This window comes from Amphiura filiformis, chromosome 11 (assembly GCF_039555335.1).
Source record: "Amphiura filiformis chromosome 11, Afil_fr2py, whole genome shotgun sequence".
NCBI lineage: Eukaryota > Metazoa > Echinodermata > Ophiuroidea > Amphilepidida > Amphiuridae > Amphiura > Amphiura filiformis.
The window spans coordinates 49,383,858-49,402,828 of record NC_092638.1 but is presented as its reverse complement, the minus strand read 5'-3'; the positions used below and the strand labels follow the sequence as shown (position 1 = coordinate 49,402,828).

General features: G+C 39.9%; 1 protein-coding gene across 1 annotated transcript in view; it reads right to left on the bottom strand.

Moving 5' to 3' along the window:
* Positions 1-447: 447 nt before the first annotated feature.
* Positions 448-18,971, bottom strand: part of LOC140164934 (short transient receptor potential channel 7-like) — a 107,411-nt gene continuing 88,887 nt past the window's right edge. Inside the window, exons 9-16 of the mRNA XM_072188332.1 lie at positions 18,353-18,495; positions 17,372-17,502; positions 16,616-17,214; positions 14,995-15,190; positions 6,976-7,185; positions 4,180-4,218; positions 3,262-3,383; positions 448-2,811 (exon numbers count right to left, since the gene is read on the bottom strand). Of these exons, the coding sequence (XP_072044433.1) occupies positions 1,194-2,811; positions 3,262-3,383; positions 4,180-4,218; positions 6,976-7,185; positions 14,995-15,190; positions 16,616-17,214; positions 17,372-17,502; positions 18,353-18,495 (3,058 nt within the window). The 3' untranslated portion in view covers positions 448-1,193. The remainder of the gene's footprint in view (positions 2,812-3,261; positions 3,384-4,179; positions 4,219-6,975; positions 7,186-14,994; positions 15,191-16,615; positions 17,215-17,371; positions 17,503-18,352; positions 18,496-18,971) is intronic.

Sequence of the window (18,971 nt, the reverse complement as noted above, 5' to 3'; positions counted from 1 at the left end):
TTTTGTGCTACAAATTTTTTATTTACAAATGTAAATTCCAAAATGTCTCTCCCTCGTTTAGTGGTCTTAAATCCTTTATCATTATCAAACGTAAGATTGAGTATCAAATTGCTTTGAAAAAAGGGAAACTATCTCAACATTTCCGTAAATGGAGTTTTGATTTTTGATTTCACTTTTTGGTTGTAATTGTACTGTTTATAAATCACCTTTTACATGCTCTTCCTGTACATGTACATGTAATTTTTATGCCCACTTTTGTGGTGGCAGGTAAATCTTGTATGTTCGCATGGTTCAATCTGATATGTTTGGTCACAGAACTTTTGTGTATGTTTGATGTCAATTTGTGATTTGATTGATGTTTAATGATTTATGTATACTTGTTCTAATTTTTTCCAATCATGAGTTTGTGGTTTGCTTTTTTCAATAAAAACACAATGACAAAAAAGCATATCCCTGAAAACAATTTACCTTAAATAGTATTACGAAGAATTTAAAAGGTTCTGCAAAGGTAAGAAAGAACAATTTTCGACATGAAAAAAGTCAAGAAGCATTTTGTCATTCTTGCAATTTATTAGAATTAACCCTTCTCTTTAATTGCTCTGAACATTGTTATTAATATTTCGTAAATTTTACAGTAAAAATCCCGTAAAAACGATGATTTAAGGTGGTACTACACCCCTTGCATCTTAGACGTGTAAGCTTAGGTGTATTATCTTACGCGTATTTAGAAGGTATTCGCCATCCATGGGGCATTCCACACCCATACATTTTTGAAAGGGGGGACGTCTGCCCCATAAACACTTTTCAACAGTATGGATATTGTTTGTGTGCTCTCGCAGTCTGAGCAAATATGTCACCTGGACCATAATCATGATAATACCTAATGGTCTCAGATATCACTGGCAACTGGTGGCGAAAGTGTTTGATAGGCCAAGTCTTTATATTTGAGAGATATTTGAATAGCTGCTTCCGCAACCACGTGCGGCCATTGCGTAATTGACCTCAACAAAGGCGGATCCAGGAGCCTGGGCCCGGAACCCCCATAAAAAATGAGGAAAAAAAATTAGACGATTTTTGACAAAACAAACTGAAACAAATTCCCGACTTCCCGGGACTTTATTCGGACTCCCCCATGGTCAATAAATTGGCATGTGGAGTAAAAATTGGGGCGAGGAAGCGAGTCGGATAACTTTTCAACCTTGGGCCCCGACGGTTTCAAAAAACTGGATTTTCTCCTGTATCCACCCCAATACGTCATTTCCGCTTTGCATGGTTTGTGTTGAAACCTCGGTTGTATCGATGGCTATTGTCTGTGCGATTCCATCTATGAGGAACTCATTTGTTGTCTGTGAAGGCACTTCGCTCATTGAAGGCGGTGAATTTGTCTGTGAATTCTTATCGTTGAGGTATTCACCACGACTGGTCTGTATCTTTATGTCATTAACATCAGGCATGGCCTGCACCTCTTCATCCGAATGGATCTCCTTCAATGTTTGTGAAGATCCTTCTGTCATAGCAGGCAGTGTCGGTGTCTGACAGCTTCCGTCGATAAGCTTTTCTTGACTGGTTTGTGTTGATTCTTCGTTTATTTCTACAATAGAGGTCTGAGTAGTGGTGTCTGTGATTGAATCTGCCTCTGTCTGCAAAGATTCTTCTTTCACTTCGAGTGATGTTTGGGACATGCAATCCGCAAGATATTCACGACTTGTCTGTATCTTTATGTCATTAACATCAGGCATGACCTGCACCTCTTCATCCGAATGGACCGCCTTCAATGTTTGTGAAGATCCTTCTACAAGAGCAGGCGGCAGTGTCTGCGAGCTTCCGTTGACTAGGTCTTCGTGACAAATTTGTGTTGTTTCTTCGTTTATCTCTACAACAGAGGTCTGCGATGTGGCGTCTCCCTTTGTCTGCAGAGATGTTTGGGACGTGCAATCCACAAGAAATTCAGTTGCGTATGCCTGGACAGCTATTTCTTGTGACTGATGAAGTAGAGTCTGTGAAGTCTTTTCACTGACATCAACCATCGTTTGAGTCAACTTATCATCATGACCCGGAAGTAAATCATCATGTGATGTTTGTTGTCCCATATCTACCAAGTAATCCCCCTGTGTTGTTTGAACAGAAGATTCACAAACGGTCGGAGAAGATGGTGTTTGTGAAGTACCATTTTGAACGGTCGTTTCTGAAGACGTCTGGTATGAATCCATTTGCACTGCAGATCCAGGAATAAGGCAGGACAACATCTTATATTTGCTCTTATGATGTATATGAGGTCCATTTACGATAGCACTCCCAATAGGATAAACATAACGAGATATCTGCGTCGAGACATCAATCTTTGACGTTTCAGGTGGTGGAATTGTTTGGCACCGTCCATCTACTAAATATTCTCTTGTGGTTTGCATTGCTATCTCATGCAGCCCAGGAGGCATTGTTTGAGTTCGTTTGGTAGTCATCCATTGCGACGATGTCTGTGATCCATTGCTGACAACAACTTTTGGTGTGTCGACATCAGAAATGTCAGCTTCACCATAAGTTGACGGAGATTCGAAGGTCAATCCGCAAGGATTTGTCTGTACCTCTTTCTCTGTCGTTTCTGGTGGATCAGGAATTGCCGCTATCGTTGCTTCTAACTCTTTCTTAAAAGCTAGAACGTACTTCAAGTGTCGGTTGACTGTAGAATGGAGAACGTCGGCACGTTTGAATATAGAATTTGCGCCTACTGATTTCACTCTTGTTTTATGTCCTTTGCCAATTGCTTGGTGGATGTCTTCTACACTGTCCTGTAGCCTCTGGAAGATGTCAAACCTGTGAAATGGAAACGTAAAGATCGATTAATATCTGACCAATGAGCTTCGTCGTTTATGGAACCTTTATTGCTCACATTTGAATGGTTCGTTGCTTGCGACGCGACGGTAACAAACCTATTATGTCGACAGGTTTCGAAATGGCTGATTACTGCATGCCTGATGCTGGTTTCATACTACCATGCAGCTTGCCGCTGAGTGGCGTTGCGCACGCGCATTGCAGACAAACGGCCACAATGATATCAAGGCTTGTCATTGGTTGATACGTCATGCCGCTGACGCAGAGGCAAGCGACAGGAAAGTCTGACAGGGGCATTAAGCATACAAAATCATGCTATACCCGTGAGGGAGAGATGGTCGATTGGTTTAAGGCGCTGTACCCTCAGATAATATATACGATGTGCGACAGTCAGGCCCAAGCAGGTAGACCGAAAATGAAATCCATACTCACTTCAGCGTAAGCATGTCATTCCTCAGCTCCCTGATGTCAGTGATGTTAACGTCAGATTCCACACTCATTTCTTCTGCTGTTTTGGATCCGACATATCGTTCTACTAGACGCGCTATAACTCGCTGTACATAGAAATGAAATACACAAGAAGGTTCGATGTTAGGTTGGGGTGTGCGTGGGGCGTGTATGTTTATGTAGGTCTATACATTGGTGTGCGTCCAGAGAGTGGGGTGGGGGTTGGGGTGTTGGAAGTCCCGGGTTGTATACTATTACAAATAAGGTAAATGAGACGATCCTGTATAAACAGTGATCGGAGTGCCCGTCTCTCTTTCATTGGCGAATGGACCAGACTCCTCCACGTAATGTTGCTATAGGGGATTGCTACACCTCCTCTACAGCGAGTCTGTTACCTTCCCAGCATTTAAGAATGCCGGTACCCATTTAAACACCTGGGTGGAGAGGAGTAATCGAGATAAAGTGCCTTACTCAAGGGCACAACACGATGGCGTCGCCGGGGCTCGAACCCGCAACCTTCCGATTATGAGTCAGTGCCCGTCCCGCTAGGCTACCGTGCTCCCCGAATTACAAATAAGGAACCTTTAAAGGTTCTTCAAATGGCTATAAAAGGTTCTTGAACATATAGACACTGTTTCCTGAGGTGTTCTCTATGGGATAAAAATGTACCAAGTTACACTTATATTAAGAACCAGTAGGGGTGTGTGTGAATGTGCTATTCCATCTTAAATCCATACACCCCCTAAGGAATACATGACCTTTATCTCCCACACAGGGAGTCAGCCATTCAGGTAACCGCATTTGAAATTCACACTCCCTGTGTAGAAGACTAAGGTCATGTCTTTCATAGGGGGTGTATGGATTTGAAAGGGAATAGATTTAATGTATAAATCAAGACCATACCTGATATTGTGACATTTTAATCCCTTTCCGTTTCCTCATCTGCAAAAAAAATATAAATAAAATAAAATAAAATAATAAATAAATAAATAAATAAATAAATAAATAAATAAATAAATAAATAAATAAATAAATAAATATATAAATATATAAATAAATAAATAAATAAATAAATAAATAAATAAATAAGAGAAAGAATATCTTAGATGTATATTACAAATTCTGTACAAAAATCAGTTTTATAATTAGTCTGCACCTGCTAACCACAAAAATGGTCGAATTTTGACCCGTTTTTAGTCGGTGCAAATTTAACATTCACAAAGGGTCAAAAAGACCACGCAGTAGCCTACATTCTTAAAAAAAAAGGTTCCAAAATGGTTCCAAAGTATCCTTCTGAGAGAACTCTCAGACTTGAACCCTCAAAAGATTCCTAAAAATTCACTTACTCTTCAGAGAACCATTACATGTACTGCAGAGGATGATTTAAGGAAGCCCCATCATGCACTGTAAAAGTGTTATCACTAGAGTTTCAACTGCCACTTTACTTTTCAAATCCCATTGAACTCTGTGCAAAAGATGTTGTTTTAGAATTGCCCGTGTTTAATTATTACTTGGTCGATTTCAGATCTAAAGTGATGTATGCATGAAGGATAATTCACACCTTCCGTAGATAACATAAAATGTGAAATCGACCAACTTTTTGAAGGTGTTTTTATTGTAAATATATCTGTCCAAAATCAAATTTAACCATGCACGTGTGTATGCAGTGGGCGGGCAGTGGTGTCATGTTCACTCACACAGCTGTGCTAACCGCAAGACTTGCTGGGAAGTGCTTAAATCATCCTCTGCATGTACTGCATCCCCAAAAGGTTCCGCAGAGTGACCAAGAATCCTTTTATGGATCCTTTACATGTTCTGCAACATCTTTAGAAAACCACAAACGGTTCCGCAGAGTGCCCAAGGAATCTTTTATGGCCTTACATGTTCTGCAACATCTTTAGAAAACCACAAACGGTTCCGCAGAGTGACCAAGGAATATTTCATGGTTCCTACATGTTCTGCAGCATCTGCAGTAGAAAAACCCAAATATCCGCAGAGTAACCAAGGATGCTTTTATGGTTCCTTTACATGTTCTGCAGCATCCACAAACGGTTCTGCAGAGTGACCAAGGATCCTTTCATGGTTCCTTTACATGTTCTGCAGCATCTTTAGAAAGCCACAAAGGGTTCCGCAGAGTGACCAAAATCCTTTTATGGTTCCTTTACATGTTCTGCAGCATCTTTAGAAAACCACAAACGGTTCCACAGAGTGACCAAGGATCCTTTTATGGTTCCTTTTCTGCAGCATATGCAGTAGAAAACCCCAAGGTTCCACAGAGTGACCAATGAATCTTTTATGGTTCCTTTACATGTTCTGCAGCATCTTTAGAAAACCACAAAGAGTTCCACAGAGTGACCAAGAATCCCTTTATGGTTCCTTTACATGTCCTGCAGCATCTTTAGAAAACCACAAAGGGTTCCGCAGAGTGACCAAGGATCCTTTTATGGTTCATGATCTGCAGCATCTTTAGAAAACCACAAAGAGTTCCACAGAGTGACCAAGGATACTTTTATGGTTCCTTTACATGTCCTGCAGCATCCTTAGAAAACCACAAAGGGTTCCGCAGAGTGACCAAGGATCCTTTTATGGTTCATGATCTGCAGCATCTTTAGAAAACCACAAACGGTTCCACAGAGTGACCAAGGATCCTTTTATGGTTCCTTTACATGTTCTGCAGCATATGCAGTAGAAAACCCCAAGGTTCCACAGAGTGACCAATGAATCTTTTATGGTTCCTTTACATGTTCTGCAGCATCTTTAGAAAACCACAAAGAGTTCCACAGAGTGACCAAGAATCCTTTTATGGTTCCTTTATATGTCTTGCAGCATCTTTAGAAACCACAAAGGGTTCCACAGAATGACCAAGGATCCTTTTATGGTTCCTTTACATGTTCTGCAGCATCTTTAGAAACCACAAAGGGTTCCGCAGAGTGACCAAGGATCCTTTTATGGTTCCTGTTAAGAGCCATTGAGGGTTCTCCTGAGAGGACAAATAAAAACCCTTTTTAAACCATTTTGTTTAAGAGTGTAAGGTCCGTATGCACAAAAGAGTTAGACCAGGTCTAAAGTTGAATTTAGTTCCATCAGAAATGGTCCTTTACTCTTATTTCCTTCCTAAAGTAGCTAGCAAATGCTAAAGATTTAAATGCAAAGTTCTGATGGAACTAAATTCCACTTAGACCAGGTCTAACTTCAGACTCGTTCTAACTCTTTTGTGCATACGGACCTAAGAGTGTTATTTTGCATACCAATATCAGCGATAGCATACCGATTTAAAGCAAATTCGAAACAATATTCCATTTAAAAAAAGGGGGTTTTTTTATTGAAAACTTTTATGTTTACCTTGCGAAGCCAAAAAAAATTTCATTTTCATTATTTTCATTATCTAAATCAACATATTATTGAAAAAAAAAAACTTTTTGATGTTTTGCAAAAGTTCATTCTACAAATCATATACTTTGAAAACTTGCTTGATTTATTGTTGTTAATGAGTTATGTACGTTTTACAAAAGTGTTGTTGTTTCAGCTCTCGTTACAATATAACTCAAGAACCACAGGACCTACAAAAGTATATCTGTGATATTTGAATTCTTCTACACACTCGCTATGAAATGATCAATGTAATGTTTGCCAAAGCTCACTACCATTCGCAAGATACTGTGAAATACCAAATCACAACAGTTTAAAATAGTTGCTTACCTTAGGACCTTCATATTTGATCCTTTCGTGTCTTTCATTTCGGACTCGTTTTCGGCGTGGCCGGAGCTCTTTTTGGGCGAACTTCAAAAACCTTACGAAATCTCTCAATGATGGCAACAAATTAAACGGTGGCGGAACCACGTCACCGTCTTGCATAAAGCTCATATACATTGACGTGGATGCGAACTTCCATTCTATATCGGCATTAATCTAAATTGAATATAAAATATCATAATACTATTAGTAACGTGATTGAACAAATTCATCAGGATCGGTAGAGTAACATCAGTAACTAAAGTTCTTTGTATCTGATCCAATTATACACTTACTTGTGAACGTTTCAACAACTACTGTTGCCTTTGTCAACACTTGATGAGGAATGACTGCAGTTACTCACAACCGACGCTAGAGGGATTTCCAGCGTGATTTTTTGGGTTGCCAGTTGGTTTTCCTTCTAGGGATTTTCTTGGTTGTCAGTAACTGCAGTCATTCCTCATCAAGTGTTGACAAAGGCAACAGTAGTTGTTGAAACGTTCACAAGTAAGTGTATAATTGGATCAGATACAAAGAACTTTAGTATACTGACTATTAGTAACGGATTAGATTATATACATGTTGAACAAAAACGTTATACCAAATGAATGACAATTGGCCAGGGAGTTCTCAGAACAAAATGACAAACGGTGATGTACCGCAAACAATTATGTGTCTCATTTTTGGACCCCTGATAACAATAGCTCCCTTTCGGGTCACAATCGGCCCGGGGGTTCTCCGAACAAAATGACAAACAATGATGTACCGCAAGCAATTATGGGTCTCATTTTTGGGCCCCTGGTATATAACAATGCCTCCCTTTCGGGTCCATTTGGGCAACAGTGGATCATACGAGTATTTGCAAATTTTTCGAAATAAATACCACAACTGGATTTTCTATTTTCGTTACAATTTTAAAATTTTGTGTTAAATTTGGCCGAAAATCTGGGAAAATTATATTAATATGGAACCACTTTTAGATTCAGGCACGCCCATACCCAAAGCAAACTTGTGTACCCCATCTACGTTGCAATGCGTCGATGATGGTAGCAGGACTTGACTTGCTGCATAAACTTAGTTCTTCCTAGACATTTTACTGGTGTTTACGAACATCAATATTGGTATTGAAATTCAACTCACAAATTTGTTAAGACACAGATTGGATCAGATGTTTTGACTTTAGACCAAAGAGCAGACTTGGTGGCTCAGTTCCGTTCTTTATTCTCAACTATTCCATTCATTTTACGTATTATTTGTAAATAAACAGCTTGATACGTTCAAGAAACAACCATGTCAAGGTGTGTAACATAAGTGCAAGGACATGCTTGAACATGCACGCATAAACATACACACCCTAACTGACACAAAATAATATAACAAAAATCAGAGACTAGTGTTGTTTTTCTTACATCTAGATGCCTAGCTGTAAAGTGCAACATCAGAGACTAGTGTTGATTTTCGTACACCTGGATGCCCTGTAATGTGCAACATCAGAGACTAGTGTTGATTTTCCTACACCTGGATGCCCTGTAATGTGCAACATCAGAGCCTAGTGTTGTTTTTCCTGCACCTGGATGCCCTGTAATGTGCAACATCAGAGACAATTTCCTACACCTGGATGCCCTGTAGTGTGCAACATCAGAGACTAGTGTTGTTTTCCTACACCTGGATGCCCTGTAATGTGCAACATCAGAGACTAGTGTTGATTTTCCTACACCTGGATGTCCTGTAATGGTGCAACATCAGAGACTAGTGTTGTTTTTCCTACATCTGGATGCCCTGTAATGTGCAACATCAGAGCCTAGTGTTGTTTTTCCTGCACCTGGATGCCCTGTAATGTGCAACATCAGAGCCTAGTGTTGTTTTTCCTGCACCTGGATGCCCTGTAATGTGCAACATCAGAGACAATTTCCTACACCTGGATGCCCTGTAATGTGCAACATCAGAGACTAGTGTTGATTTTCCTACACCTGGATGTCCTGTAATGGTGCAACATCAGAGACTAGTGTTGTTTTTCCTACATCTGGATGCCCTGTAATGTGCAACATCAGAGCCTAGTGTTGTTTTTCCTGCACCTGGATGCCCTGTAATGTGCAACATCAGAGCCTAGTGTTGTTTTTCCTACACATGGATGGCCTGTAATGGGCAACATCAGAGACTAGTGTTGTTTTCCTACACCTGGATGCCCTGTAATGGGCAACATCAGAGACTAGTGTTGTTTTCCTTCACCTGGATGCCCAGTAATGTGCAACATCAGAGACTAGTGTTGTTTTTCCTACACCTGGATGCCCTGTAATGTGCAACATCAGAGACGAATGTTGTTTTTCCTGCACCTGGATGCCCTGTAATGTGCAACATCAGAGACCAATGTTGTTTTTCCTACACTTGGGTGCCCTGTAATGTGCAACATCAGAGACCAATGTTGTTTTTCCTACACCTCGATGTCCTGTAATGTCCTGTAATGTGCAACAGCAACATTCGAGACTAATGTTGTTTTTCACCTCGATGCCCTGTAATGAGCAACATCAGAGACCAATGTTGTTTTTCCTGCACCTGGATGCCCTGTAATGTGCAACATCAGAGACCAATGTTGTTTTTCCTGCTACTCGATGCCCTGTAATGTGTAACATCAGAGACCAATGTTGTTTTTCCTACACCTCGATGCCCTGTAATGAGCAACATCAGTGACCAATGTTGTTTTCCCTACACCTGGATGCCCTGTAATGGGCAACATCAGAGACCGATGTTGTTTTTCCTACACCTGGATGCCCTGTAATGTGCAACAACAGAGACCAATGTTGTTTTTCCTACACATCGATGCCCTGTAATGAGCAACATCAGTGACCAATGTTGTTTTCCCTACACCTGGATACCCCGTAAAGTGCAACATCAGAGACCGATGTTGTTTTTCCTACACCTGGATGCCCTGTAATGTGCAACATCAGAGACCAATGTTGTTTTTCCTGCTACTCGATGCCCTGTAATTTGCAACATAAGAGACCAATGTTGTTTTTCCTACTACTCGATGCCCTTTTCTGTGCAACATCAGAGACCAATGTTGTTTTTCCTAGACCTCGATGCCCTGTAATGTGCAACAACAGAGACCAATGTTGTTTTTTCCTACACCTGGATGCCCTGTAATGTGCAACATCAGAGACCAATGTTGTTTTTCCTACACCTGGATGCCCTGTAATGTGCAACATCAGAGACCAATGTTGTTTTTCCTACACCTGGATGCCCTGCAATGGTGCAACATCAGAGACCAATGTTGTTTTTCCTACACCTGGATGCCCTGTAATGTGCAACATCAGAGACTAGTGTTGTTTTTCCTACACCTGGATGCCCTGTAATGTGCAACATCAGAGACTAGTGTTGGTTTTCCTGCAACTGATGGATGCCCTGTAATGTGCAACATCAGAGACGAATGTTGTTTTTCCTGCACCTGGATGCCCTGTAATGTGCAACATCAGTGACTAGTGTTGTTTTCCTGCACCTCGATGCCCTGTAATGTGCAACATCAGAGACGAATGTTGTTTTTCCTGCACCTGGATGCCCTGTAATGTGCAACATCAGTGACTAGTGTTGTTTTCCTACACCTGGATGCCCTGTAATGTGCAACATCAGAGACTAGTGTTGGTTTTCCTGCAACTGATGGATGCCCTGTAATGTGCAACATCAGAGACGAATGTTGTTTTTCCTGCACCTGGATGCCCAACAATATGCAAAATCAGAGACAGCTGGGTTTTTTTCCTACACCTGGATGCACAACAATATGCAACATCAGAGACTAGTGTTGTTTTTCCTACATCTGGATGCCATGTAATGTGCAACATCAGATACTAATATTGTTTTTCCTACACCAGGAGACCCTGTAATATGCAACATCAGAGATTATTGTTGTTTTTCTTGGACCTGGATGCCCAAAAATATGCAAAATCAGAAACAAATGTTGTCTTTCCTGCACCAGAATGCCATATAATATGCAACTTCAGAGACTAGTGTTGTTTTCCTGCACCTGGATGATAGTGTGCAATATCAGAGACTATTTTTTTCTACACATGGATGCCCTGTAATATGCAACATCAGAGACTAGTGTTGTTTTCCTTGGACCTGGATGCCCAACGATATGCAAAATCAGAGACTAATGTTGTTTTTCCTGCACCTGGATGCCCAACTATGTGCAATATCATAGACTATAGTGTTGTTTTTCCTACACCTGGATGGCATGTAATATGTAACATCATTCGTTATTGCACAGTTTCTGCCATTATGCACTATGTGCGGGGAGCCTCGAACTGGCAGCATACATGAGCGGAAGAATTATGTAACCTTACACAGAGCGTTATGACTAGTTCAATTCCCTTTCATGTATGCTGTCAGTTCGAGGCTCTCCCCGCATATAGTGCATAATGGCGGAACCGTGCAAGTGGCGAATAGAGACCGGTGCTGTTTTTCCTGCACCAGGATGCCCTGTAAAGTGCAAGATCAGAGATTGGTGTTGTTTTTCCTACACCTGGGTGCCCAAAAATGTCCAACATCAGAGACAAGTGTTGTTTTTCATACACCTGGATGTCATATTATGTACAACATCGATCAGAGACTACAATGTTGTTTTTCTACACCAGGACCAACATCAGACTATATAGTGCTGTTTTTCCTGGACCGGAATGCCCTGTAATGTGCAACATCACTATTTTCTTATGCCTGGATGTCCAGCAATATGTAAAATCAGACATGAATGTGTAACATCAGAGATAATTGTTCTTTCCCCTATACAACTGGATACCCAACAATGTGCAACATCAGAGACTAGTATTGTGTTCCCTACACCAGGATGCGCAACAATGTACAACATCAGAGACTAGTATTGTATTCCCTATGACCAGCCCCTATACCTGGATGCCCAACAATATGCAACATCAGAGACTAGTATTGTATTCCCTATACCTGGATGTACAACAATGTGCAACATCAGAGACTAGTATTGTATTCCCTATACCTGGATGTACAACAATGTGCAACATCAGAGACTAGTGTTGCATTTCCTACACCTGGATGCCCAACAATATGCAACATCAGAGACTACCGTAAAAACCCCGTCTACAAGTGTTTTTTTTTATAAAAGCTTAATTAATTCGAAGCAAACGTTAATATACCAATACAATAGATCGGTCTTAAAATAATACTTGTTTGTATATGCTGGATCCGTAATTTATTTGCTCAAACTCCATAATGGCGACTGGATTAATGTAGCTTTCATCAGAAGCACACTATATGCTTGTAGACGGGGTTTTACGGTAGTATTGTATTCCCTATACCTGGATGCCCAACAATATGCAACATCAGAGACTAGTATTGTATTCCTTATACCTGGATGTACAACAATGTGCAACATCAGAGACTAGTATTGTATTCCCTATACCTGGATGTACAACAATGTACAACATCAGAGACTAGTATTGTATTAGAGTCACGCGGTAGCATGACCAGCAAGTTTTAAAAAAAACGACTGATAAAGAAGAATAAGAAGATGCACCGCGGGACTATATTTACACGAAACAAAACGCTATTGTTCTATGATATTTTTCGCTGGGTACAAAATATATCTAAAACCATGCTAAATCTTATTTACTATCCAAAGTGTAATATTTTAATAACTCATTAATTCAAAAAGTTACACCAATCATACAGTCAATCTGATTGTTTGATAATAAATAAACATTCTTGCTTTATTTCACGCGGTATTTCATAACCAAAATTAGTGGAAAATCATAGCTAATCATACTGATATCCACAATCTTTCGTCACTGCTACAGCCATACATGGCTGTCACTGTCGCACTACCTTTTGAGATTCACTTTCAAATATACCCTAGCATTTTCCTGGATACCCTACATACAAATTCTGGATCCCATTTGCCAAAAAATCAAGTTTTTCGCAATTCTTTTATTCTTTCCGGACCACAGCATACATTCATATTAATAAATACTCCACTTTCACACGTCGTTATATCGGGTCGTCCCCGTGGCGAAGCGGTTAAGGTCCTGGACTTCTAATCCATTTATGAATTTTTGCTCAAGTTCGAAACTTCCCACCACTTTTTTTTCTTAATGTTTTATTAACCAATTTATTGTCATAAATCAAGAATAACACCATCTCGAACATCCATTGCTATTATGATATTATTTTTTTTCCATCAAACAAACATGTTTGATTTTTTATTCATATTTAGGCCTACTTTCACCATCCAGATGCTTTCACCATGCCTGACTATCATGACATCTTCGTCATTTAAAACACATTTATCATTGGCTCTGTTCACAGCTCAACTGAAATTATATTTATAATAAATATTATAAATTGTCACAAATTAAAATAACAAACCGCGAAAGATCGCCAACAACTGCCGCTGAATATTGATATCCAACTAGATTTCACCGCAGGGCTATAAAGAACCACAAACCGCGACATTTGGATATCCAACTAGATAGCCCCGCAGGGCTACAAAGAATCACACACCACGAAATATGGATATCCAATAAATTAAGACCACAAACCGCGATAAAATGAAATGAAACGAAATGAAGAGCCGCAAACCGCGAAATTTGTATTGGCAACTAGATTGCCCCACAGGGCTACAAAGAACCACAAACCACGAAATATGGATATCCAACAAGCTTAAACTATAAATTAGCTCCCGATAGAGGGCAGTGCTTGATAAGGGAAATTAAAACCACAAACCACGAAAGATCGCAGATAACCGCCGCTTAATAGGCATATCCAACTAGGTTGGCCCGCAGGGCTACAAAAAACCACAAACCGCGAAATTTGGATAGCCAAGTAGATTGACCCGCAGGGCTATAAAGAACCACAAACATTCAAACACGATTATCTTGCCCAGTCGGGGCATTTAGACGCTTCCGTAGTATAGGCTTAAATATATGCGCATTTACCAGTTCCAACTTGGAAGTAAATCGGACTTACTCTCCGTATCTCTCTGGCATTGTCAACATTGGGTGTGTGTTGTTCATATTTACATTTTCTTTACATATTTACGTTGCCTTGAATAATTAAAGTATATTAAAATATATATTGATCATTGTGTACGCCTCAGTCACGCGTGACGAGCAAGTTTTAAAAATAAACGACTGATAAAGTTTTAATTATTTATTGTCATAAATCAAGAACAGCAACTTCAAACATCTATTTTTCGTTTTATGGAGCACTTTGTAACCTGATGACTTTCCAAGCTTGGAGCTGCTTGGCTACATTCATAAAAAAAAGAAATCTACCAAAAAACGTTGACAACGTAAAGAAATCAGCAAGTTTAAAAAACCCACCTCGGCTCACTTTTTGAAACTTGGTCCCATTTTGAATACCAACAGCAAATCAGTGTTTTTATTTTATTTCAACAGAATACAGCGTTTCCAACAAGATTACAAGCCTACTACACTTCTGGAAATGTTTTAAAATTATATAAATATGATAAAGTTTTATGGGACCAAGTTTCAAAAAGTGTGCCGAGGTGGGTTTTTTTAAACTTGCTGATTTCTTTACGTTGTCAACGTTTTTTTGGTAGATTCCCTATACCTGGATGTACAACAATGTACAACATCAGAGACTAGTATTGTATTCCTTATACCTGGATGTACAACAATGTGCAACATCAGAGACTAGTATTGTATTCCCTATACCTGGATGTACAACAATGTGCAACATCAGAGACTAGTATTGTATTCCCTATACCTGGATGTACAACAATGTACAACATCAGAGACTAGTATTGTATTCCCTATACCTGGATGTACAACAATGTACAACATCAGAGACTAGTATTGTATTCCATATACCTGGATGTACAACAATGTGCAACATCAGAGACTAGTGTTGTAATTTCTACACCTAGATGCAATGTGCAGTATCAGAGACTAATATTGTTTCCCCCTTGCCTCATATTTGCCTCCTATTTTGATATCACTTACTTACCTCTATTTCATTGTAAACCTCCGTCATGACTGCAATAAGGGCGTTGAGTAGGACTAGACCAACCAACACGAAGAACAGAGCATAGAGAAGGTAGCCAGTTCTCTCAAGCACTTTGGCTTGTAAGCTTAATTCCAGACGATTTGGGTTTTCTAAACCAAAGAGTGACCAGTAGAGATAAACGACAACCCAGAATAAACTGTGAAATTAAAAATAATACATTAATAACGGCGTAATAGGATTAGACCGTATAAAATTAATGTTTTGGTTCTCGTCGAGAGGATTTTCATGAATTGATGAGGGAGGGGTTTTTTCAATATAAAATTAGGCATTGTCAATAGTTTTCGGTCTTTTCCAACAGTGCTCGAGGAAAGGATGAGGCCCTGTTTTGTTTTGTTTTCAAATGTGAGATTCTGGGGGATAAACCCCCTTGAGTACCACAAAACGACTTGGAGGTAACTTCTTCTCTAATAAACTTATTAATGTAGTTTTCATATAAATCATTCCGGAGTCTAAAATTTTATTTAAAAAGATAAATCACAGAAATGGCAAGCCTTCGAGGTCATAACGTGCAGTTTCCAAATGCAGCATAGGATCATAATGGCCATAATTTGTAGTTTACAGCCTTCCAGAACATTTATCTACAAATTAGGTGCATCGTATGTTGCATTTTGATTTGGCAGTCTTGCCTATAATCACTGGAAACTTGTGGGTACCAATCATTTTGATACACCCTGTAAGCAATAAAATGGTACATATATGTGCTAAGCAATATCTGAACAGAATATTATATTTACCATGTCCATATTTACACAATTAAGCTACGGGCTACAATGATCTTCGCTTTCCCTGCAATGTCTTTACACAGCGCTTTGCATCAGTATAGTTATTGTTTGAACTTCAAATCACCTGCACTGCTTTATACTGCCCCGGGTATATAGTATGCCATTAAACACGGTATAAACTTGGAAACACTAATGATAATAGATCTGCTTTGTGTATCATTTTAGCCAGGCATTAGCAACATGTTCTCTTGACACATGTTGTGATTTGGCCTCCTTACCCGCTCGTTATCTAATTCCGTAAATTAATTACAAGATAATTGTGAAAGAGGGTACCGTAGCTAGCACTATAATACTACGTGCAGCTAACGACCCAACCACGTGATTAAATTGACGATTTTGATTGGTCAAACGACTGCACGTAGCTACTTACACGTTATGACCCTAATGGCATGCAATAAACGTCATGACAGTCCGACAGGGGCATCAAAGTTTATACCCGGTACCCCGGGCCCATACATAGCGATTAAGAACAGTTCCGCACGTGACCTTGACTATACTCAAATTACACGTATCCAGCTTTTCGTTTTTAGTTACATAGGCTAGGCCTACAAATAAAACATCGAACCTTGTCAGCTTGATCTCAACTTCACTCATCTGTAAGTGGAAATATTGAGGAAATCGGTGCCTCACTCGCGCTTCCAAAGTGTAGTCATCCAGATGGTGATTATAATTAGTGCCTCCGTGGATACATGCAGCAGTTGCACGTTAGACCGTTCACTTCATTCTTGTGTATAAACATGGATGAGGGAACGTATATTCTAAGCAACGCGAACACTTACTTTGATAATGGCCTTGTCGAACAATCCCCGCTTCCTTGGGCAGAAATACAAATTTGGTACTCTGTTGCATGATAATAAGCATAGATGTAAGTCAATCCAACAGCAATTGAGAAACCGACGACACCTAGAACTAAAAAGAAATGTGATGTCTTTGATATCATGGACCACAAGGAGATCTGTAATGCCCCAACGACGTTACTCGCGGCAACGTACGGGAGCATGCGTAGAAATGCAACTACAGTGGCGATAGAAAACATGGCGGTTGCGAAGAGACGTGGGTGCCACCAGTTGAGCGACAGAAAAGCTGAAACATCCTCGTTAAAAATTTGTTCATCCGTCCTGGAATCTTGTCCGTCATGTGACGATGAACCTCTTGAAACTTGTGCTCGTCGATAAGAAGGCATAATGGGTACGTGTTGCAAGAGAGTGATGTTTGCTGATGAACCGTTGGGATAAAAATACTGAACATCAGTCGATTTAGGAATTCGATAGAGGGCTTCGTTCGAGGCGTTTGATACAATGTAAATGTCATTTGATGTTTGCGCCGATGACTCATTTGTAGTGCTACCCGATTGCAAAATAATAGCTGTATCCGGATTCTGCAATTGATAAAAAATTCCAATAAAAAGCATTATCTGATTATACGATTACTGTATACAATACACAATTACGCATTTTATCCACGTCATGTTTCATATTTTCTTTTCAGCGTAAGTTCAAAGTTGGTACCAGATGCAAAGAGCGCCATTTTCTTACCAAATAGAAGTAGTAACTCGTCAAATCCAATGCAGCTCCTGTCAGCAACGTAACAACCAAGATGGTATTTCGTACGTGGGTTGAACGGAATCGGTCTTTCCTTAGTGCACTGATGACCTGCCAGCCAATTCCTTAAAAACAAAGACCATTATTAACCCCATGAGAACTACCTGCCGATTGGTCAAAAAGATGGTTTCATTATCAATTGGACCAATCAGCAACTTTGTTAAGAATAATTTCCCCACGCATTGGGGTGAATTATTTTCTAAGCTCCATTCTGATTGGTGATTAAAGTGAAGATATCTTATTGACCAATCAGAGGCAATGTTAGATCGGCAGGTAGTGCTCAGGGAAATTTTCATGACTAAACGATTGTTTGTGCCCGATAGCCGCTTGTGGCCAGAGGGCATATAATAAAAAAAATTAAAAAAGTAACAGGCAACATAGGTTAATGTCCAAAATTCGGACTTTGTCCAGGTCAACGTACGGTGACTCAATATGGATGTGGTTGGAAGCCTCGGACGAAGTGGTGCTTGGACGTCTATGTTCAAGAAAGCTGGTCTTGGGAGAACTTTATCTTGATTGAGTTATCGGGCCATCACGTTGACCTGGTCAAAGTCCGAATTTTGGATATGGAGCCCCGTTGGTTCGAGAGAGGTGTTAAGGAAGTCATCCACCCCAGGGCCTGCCAACCATCTGCCTGGACGGAGGGCGCTACAAGTTACCCAAGGTCTACGACACGGTCATTACGTCACACTGCAAGACTAATGCAAGTGTGCTCTATCAGGTCATTCCGCTGACGAAGGCTGTAGTATAGCAACAACTGAAAATTACGGAGGTAAACATTTTTGTATTGTATTGATATCAAGAGTTAAAATCTTTCTATATACAGATTTATACCAATACAGATGAACTTTAATGCTAATATACTGCCGGCATTTATCTCATTATTATCTTTCATCCATATTTTGCAAAACATACCCACTGTCCAAAGAAGTATAAGAGCTCTTGTTGGACGAGTCAGCGTTAATGTTGATGATATATTTACTCCTACCAAAACGTCTGCCGTGATGAAGGTAATAAAGAATACGTCGGAAGCCAAATGCATCGTAAATTTGACGTATCTAAACAAGAATGGTAAAACAATGAATAAATACCGCGATGTAAAGAAAATCGGTAAATTAGCCGATTCCATTTAAAATCCACATTACCCCAGTGTGGAAGATGACACTTTTGTCGTCTGGCAACATGGCAAAGACGAACTAGTCAAATTGCTTAATCATCTCAACAATCAACACAAGTGTATTCAGTTCACCATGGAGATTGAGGAGGCGGGTGGCATACCTTTCCTTGATGTCAAAGTGCAGAGATCTGACACTAGTTTGAGTTTCTCTGGAATACGTCAAAGTGCGTACCTCTTCCATGATAGGAAATAATATATTCTTTTGCCGACTTGCTGAAGTCTGGTTTATGAAACAGGGAAAGTGAAAACAGGGGGACAACTGCAATGCAATTCAGGCCTGTTTTTCATTAGAAATTGCGTGGAAGGTGAAAAGAGCACCATTTTGGAATTAGGATTTTTATGCAAATGATAGAAAAG